Consider the following 7,208-nt stretch of genomic DNA (forward strand, 5'->3'; position numbering starts at 1 on the left):
GGTTAATTAGAAGATTAGATAAGCAGCTCCTTCTGAACCCTATAAGAATTTAATTTAGAGGCAAAAACGCTGTGATAAAAGGCCTTTGTATTTATACAAGTACTTTGGCATTGCAGAGTTATTTCAAGCTTTAAAAGTTCATATCATAACATACCATGCATTTAATGAGTCATCACATAATAACACGGTATGTATAATTGGCTTTCATTGCCCACACAAAGCAGCTACTAAACCTCTGGTGCTACAAAACTGTTCAACAGTGAACATATTCAACACCAGCACAGTAAATGCATAACCTGATTGTAGCCATCCAACTTTACTCTAACATTAAACAGCCACTGAAAACCCCACATGAATGAATAATAATTACATATTCACATAGCCTACATGCCAACCATTTCGACTTGCTCTCTTTTCACGTCAGCAATATAATTTTTCACAAGATTCCAAATCTTATATATTATTTATTTAATAGGCTATATTAAATAAAGAAAATATAAAAGTAATATTTAAAAAAAAAATGTAAATGGTAGTTTTGCGTACGAAACTCTAGATAGCAGCCTATATTTTGCATGAGAAATAACACAATAACTAGGCACTATAATCTAAACAGTAGCTAAAGAGTCTTCTCTCATATTCACAGTAAGTTTTGTATTCCGCATTGTGACAACGTTGGTTGTAAAATGTTCGTTCTGAATGTCTTGGGATTTGATACTGTTGTTCACAACCAATAAACATCTGTGTAAGTAACAGCTCTTATTTTGTGAGCAACACAAAGTTACCTTCACTTGTTGTTTGACGCCAAAGGACCTCTAGGCTGACGCCCTGGTGCGCTTTGGGTTTTTAACAAAAGATAGGGCGGGGTTAAGTGAGGTTTAATCATCTGATTGGCTAGAACTGACAGCAAACAGGAGGAAAACACAGCAATGCGGCATCTGATTGGATGACAGGTTTGTATCAAAGTGAAAATATGTGCCTCGAGCTCTTTACTGTTGCTGCCAGGGCGTCAATGGCGGAAGTCCGCGGCAGAAGTTAATATGACACAAGACAGGATCGCATAAGGTAACAGCAAAAAATCGCTTAATAATAGCTCGTGTTTTTGTTTCAGTGCTAAGTTAGCGATGCTGTCTATTCGTGAGCAGGTTTATGGGTGAAGCGGTTTGAAGAGCTTACTGTAAAACTGATTAGTTTAAAGTGATGAATGTTGGTGTGGCGATAGAAGAGCCCCACGAACTGCTGCTTTTTGAGTTTGAAAATAATTGTTACAGGTTTTAGTTGATTTTTTTATATAACTGATATTGATATTTAATATTTAAATATGTGCACTGCTCTTCTCTCATCTGCCTTTCATTTCTACTGTTTTGGACATGTATAAACATGTCGAGTGTGCACGATGCATCAGTATGGCCCATAGAGAATTACTGCACTTTACATAACTCTTCTGTTATGCTTGGATTGGACCAAAAGAGGAATTGATGTTTTTATGTAAGACCATAACTGTAAAGCTGATGGGCAGCAGAATGCAAAAGACCTCTGATAGTTTATAAACACTTTTGTTTGTTTAAATGCATCTTATGTGTTTCATCTTAATAGAAGGGCCCTTTAAACCATGGCCATTATCAGTGAACGGTCACAGATTGTGAAGCAGGACACAGAGACATCTCACACTGGAATTCCCAACATTGTCTTTTGGCAGCAGATTTTTTTTTTGCCTATGAATCTAGGTCATTCGTGTCCCTCTGACAGTTAGCCAGTCCTCTGCTGTTCTCCCTGATGAATTCACTTGTGGGAAAGGATTCTGGAAGAGCAATAGATAAAGTAATTGCTTGTCTTAATGCTCTTTGCCTAGATTACATACCCCAGTCTGGATGAGATCCCTGCTGCTAAATCAGAGGATTAGACTGTGATTTTGGAGAACCCCTCCCTTTGCCTTGATTATGAAATGTCAAAATGTTATAAATATGCCCCTGCTGCAACTCATAACATTTTTTAGGCATTGATCATAAGGTAGATGATTGTGGAAACTTGCAGGCTTGTTGGTGCAGGTCACATTTTGTTATTTAGGTTTCTCTCTCACAGGTGTATAGATGAAAGGGTGTTTTTGAGAATTAAGCACAGGTTCATTCTCTACTCTGGTGCACTAAGGTCAGCATCTTTGTGTTAAACAAAGGTAAACTGAATAGCTTGTGCCAATCCACCTGTCCGGTATTTGTGTTCACTTACACGCATAAACAAATAGGCAGCTGTTCTCTCCTGCACAATGACGCCAGTGTTACACAGGCACTATTGTACAGATGTTGAGTTGAAGTTTTAGTTCAGGGTAGTGTCTATGAGTAGGTTCAGTCATGCTTGTGAATTTAAGCCACATGGGCACATATAAGGAAAGTGCAGTTGCTTTCACTACATCTTAAACGGAAGTGGTTTCATTGTAGAATGCTAGCCTTCAAACAGATCCACTGATCAGTAAAGACCTGAGAGCTGTTTATTAACATAATACTTTTTAATGCAAATATGTTTTTGCTTCAAGATCCAGATTTTACATCAAGTGGTGACCCAAAATAGTAGATTTATTTATTGTACAAGAGTGAATAAAAATGTTAACTTATTAATATTAGCACGAGCTGCAAAATTATTAGCTGAGTTTGCTAAATCAGAAAATGAACCTCTTAAATGCAGAAACAACAGCAGAAATGTGATTTACCCAGCCTAAAGACCTATTCAGACCAAGAATAACAGCTAGGCTATAACAAATGATATATATTAGCATCCACACCAAAGCATGACAACGTTGTGTTTATTATAAGCGTGTGCTGCAGTTATGTCTGCCTCTTTAAATGCTCAAGCTTCTGATTCATTAGATGGAAAAATTGTTCAAAAATTTTTTTAAAAACATTGATCATACACTCAGAAAAAAAAAGGTACAAAAGCTGTCACTGGGGCGATACCTTTTCAAAAGGTACACTTTTGTACCTTTTAGGTGCTAATATGTACCTTTAAGTTGCCAGCATCAACCCTTTAGGTACAAACGTGTACCTTTTGAAAAGGTACTGCCCCAGTGACAGCTTTTGTACCTTTTTTTCTGAAACTGTATGTGTTTTATCATTATAGTTGTGTTATAGTTGTGGTTCGTTATCGTCCTTGGTGTGACAGAGCAAACACTAGGTAAAATATTTTTAAAGAATTATTAGCCATATTTGCCGGTGACATATGAATTTGCACCAAAATACCGTAAAGTTTGTTTGGACGCATAGCCTTTTGATGTTAACATGGAAAGGCTATATTTTACATATTATTTTAAAAGCATGTATGCTTAGTTGCATTTTAATATTGACTTTTAGCATTGGTTTTGTTCTCTGTTGTTCTAGACCCTATCAGAATAGATCTGTGTATCATTTCTGTGTTGTTCACACATTTGTTATCTAAACCTGAACTAGCACAAACACAGCAGGCACAGCAGTTTGTCGAGTGCCACACAGATTAATGTCATCCTATCAAAAACTGTGGCTCTCACACTGTTGTGCTGCTCTTTGACTCACTGCTTCAATTTAGTAGTGTGAGTTTATAGCACACACATCTCATCAGGTCTTGTGATTCATTTCCATGACTCCTGTGATTTTGCACAGTTGACATGGATGTGGTTTCTTAAGGTTATAGTGTCTGAGCCTTTTAGTCATAACTATACTCGACTGCATCATCCTCTTCAACAGATAAGGCTGTGAATGCGTTGTTATGATTCAAAACACGCTTCCTCACATCCACATGACATGGAAACGATGGCCTGATGGTTTCATAAAGTTGCTGTTAAAGGGGTCCTATTAAGCTTTTTCACTTTTTCAACATTAGTTAGTCTGTAATGTTGCTGTTTGAGCATAAAAAAGATCTGCAAAGTTACAAAGCTCAAAGTCCACTTCAAAACGAGATATTTTATTTAACAGAAATCACTTTTCAAAAACTACAACGAACGACTCATTTGGACTACAACGCATATTTTCCGGGATTTGTGATATCACAAATATCGACGAATGGGACGAGACCTGGTTGAGCTGCACTAGAGAAGGCAACGAGTGTTATCACTATGTCGGAGACATGCTAGTTTCCCCAAGGCAGACAAACTTAATAGTGGTTACAATCATCCGGGTTTAAATCATGCTCAAATTGATTTGATATTGATGCAATATTTACACTGAAGCTCGCAGGCGGCTATGGTAAGGGGCGTGACATTTCCCGACCAGTTGTTTATGAGCATGAAGAACAGCCTCTGTTTTTTGGCCTTTGTGGAATTTCATACTCCTGTTATTATTATTTTAGCTTTGTTAGCGAGACATTTTCCGAAATGGGCGTGTTTTCGTTTCAGCCTTTCTCTCAAATGCTTTCTAATCCCATAAATGATAAATCCAGTCAAAGTAAAGGTTATCTCTATCAGTGGAAATGTTTTCCTACACTTTACTTTACCTTGATATTTGTGCTTTTGCAGAGGTCAGCAAGGATGTCAATAGAGGCAGAGACGTTGCTGCAGGAGGCAAAGGAGAGCATTGAAGCAGCCCAAAACTACAGAAGCGAGCTACAGCAGAGACTGCATGGACTCAGCCAGGCACGCAAACAGGTACGGCTGTGACTCTCTGCACTGCTACCGGAAGAATAAATAGGTTTCCAACAGCAAGCAATGTGTCAGTCCACACAGAAACTGCTGTGCAACGTGACACAATAACGCCAATCCGAAAATATTTTATATATATGGTAGTATGTTATATTTCACAGTGGGTGGAGCAGCCCAGGGTCACACTGCAGAAATCAGGGTTGGCCAAAATTCAGAATTTAAGAACTGGCTATTTTTCAATTCATACGTTGAAGTTGAATTTAACTGGTGACACCTTACAGAAAGCTGTATTAGAATTGGAAGTGGAATTTACCACCTAAATTATCATTTTGTGAAATTCAACTGGTAATCTGGGAAATGTAATGTTATTCCACCTTGGTCTTTAAATTTAAAATTGTGTAGTGTTATTTTAGTATTATTTATATAATAATATTTATCAATATTTTAAATTAGATTTATTTATTTTTTGCAAATTTTGTTTCATTTCAGCTTTATTTCATTTAACAAAAGCTACTACTCAATAGTTTTAGCTAGTTCTGGGCAACGATTAATTGCATCCAAAATAAAAGTTTGTGTTTATATAATATATGTGTGTGTGCTGTGTATATTTATTATGTATATATAGAGATATACACACATACAGTATATATTTTGAAAATATTGACATGTATTTACATGTATATATTTATATTCATATAATTTATATATAAATATATTTAATATATAAACATAACATATTTTTCTTAAATATATACATGCATGTGTGTGTATTTATATATACATAACAAATATACACAGCACACACACATATATTATATAAACACAAACTTTTATTTTGGATGCGATTAATCGTTGCCCAGCACTAGTTTTAACAATAACAACACTAAAAATATGCTGTGAAATGTATTAAATACAATAAAATATGGCTATATGTATAAATTAAATATTACATCCATCCATCCATTCAGTTCTGAATGGCACATAACCCTGGCAGGAATAGAAATAGAAGTAGCTGAAAATAATCCCATTTTATCTCTTTTGCTTAACCCTTGTCTCAGTCATGGCTGGCTACGATAAAAACAGATTTACATGGAAGAGATCGCCGTTTTCTCTTTATCTCATCCCGTCTGGTTAGGACACATTGTTCCAGTCAAGCCAAACCCATGGAGACAGTGATGAAATTGCTATTGATCTCACCCAGCATGCACTGTTGCCTAAAATAATACAACAACATCATCAAACACACTGTAAAAAACGCCAGAAACATTTCAGCTTCACAAAGGTAGTGGTTCCCTACACAGTAACCAAATAAAGTGACATATGTGGGTGTTTTTGAGAGAGCGAGGGTAAATGATACTCCCGCGGTCTCGCTGAAGTGAGACAGATCCTCTGTGCCAGAAGCCTGTTGGTCAGCACAGAAGGGCTGTTCATGCCGTACGTCTCCCGGGGTGGCTGTAGGATGTAAAGCCGGCCTGCTGCTCGCTGTTATCTTCAGACTTGGCTTCTGGCATCTTACCCAACTTCCTCCTCCCCCCACCTCCCAGAATGCCTCATTCAGAGCGTAAACAAGGCTGTAATTTCCTGCTCTTCATATGAGACAGTCAACTCAGAGAATGGTTAAGCTCTTGCTCCTCACATCCTACTCAGGACAGAGAATTAAACCAAACTTTTAGGATCATTGACTAGTGATTGCGTGACGCCCGCGGTACTGTGATTAACCTCACAGCATGTGCAGCTGTCTGAGGGAGATCCCATATGTGCATCCCATCTGATATGATTATATCACATGCTCCGTAATTCACAGCAAGGACACAACATTTGTGGTCAAACTACATTTTTTTCTGCATGAGTAGAACTACTACCAGCTTCCAGTTGACGAGGCTCATCTGTGTTGAGATTTTTAATGTATTAAAAGAACTGAAGCTTCCTGGTCAGTGGTTGAGTTTGATGTTGTATCCGTTTCTAGTCTACTTCCTCTTTAAATGTGACTCTAGGTCTCAGCCACAGAGGCTTCCTTAAAACCTACAAATGGCCTCTGTTTCCCAAAGCCTGTCACCCACTAGCCAGAGCATGGGAAATACATACTATGGCGCGTTTGATCTAAAACTGCATATGCATGTTCAGGTCCAAATCAATATGAAAGTATCCTGATGTTTTACTTCACATTACGGTATTAATATTTTCTCAGAATTATCTCTGAATTAAAAATCTCTGAATTCTCTGAATTAAAAAATATATATTTTCAATGACACTTTTTAAATGGATTATTATTATTATTATTATTATTATTTAATTATTTTTATTTTTTTATCCAGTTTAGGGACTACAGATTAAATGCAACTCTGTAGCTAGATGTTCTCTCTGTAGTGTCATTATTATTTTAGTATTATTTGTAGTATTATTATTATTTTAATATGGCTCAGGTTTACAGATTAAATGTAACTGTAGCTAGATATTCTCTCTTCAAAAAAATCATATTTACATTTTTCCATTATTATTATTGTTAGTTCTAGTAGTAGTAGTAGTAGTAGTACTGAAGATGAAACTTAGCACTGCACCTAATTTTAGGGCAGCCATGGACTGTTGATAATGCATATTAAATTAATTAATA

General features: G+C 36.7%; 1 protein-coding gene across 1 annotated transcript in view; it reads left to right on the plus strand.

Annotated features, from left to right (window-relative positions):
• The first annotated feature begins 983 nt into the window (after positions 1-983).
• Positions 984-7,208, plus strand: part of LOC107654479 (cytokine receptor-like factor 3) — a 21,137-nt gene continuing 14,912 nt past the window's right edge. Inside the window, exons 1-2 of the mRNA XM_016441555.1 lie at positions 984-1,062; positions 4,475-4,603. Coding sequence (XP_016297041.1) covers positions 4,487-4,603 — 117 coding nt within the window. The 5' untranslated portion in view covers positions 984-1,062; positions 4,475-4,486. The remainder of the gene's footprint in view (positions 1,063-4,474; positions 4,604-7,208) is intronic.

The sequence above is a fragment of the Sinocyclocheilus anshuiensis genome, unplaced genomic scaffold, assembly GCF_001515605.1.
Source record: "Sinocyclocheilus anshuiensis isolate Anshui unplaced genomic scaffold, SAMN03320099.WGS_v1.1 scaffold419, whole genome shotgun sequence".
NCBI lineage: Eukaryota > Metazoa > Chordata > Actinopteri > Cypriniformes > Cyprinidae > Sinocyclocheilus > Sinocyclocheilus anshuiensis.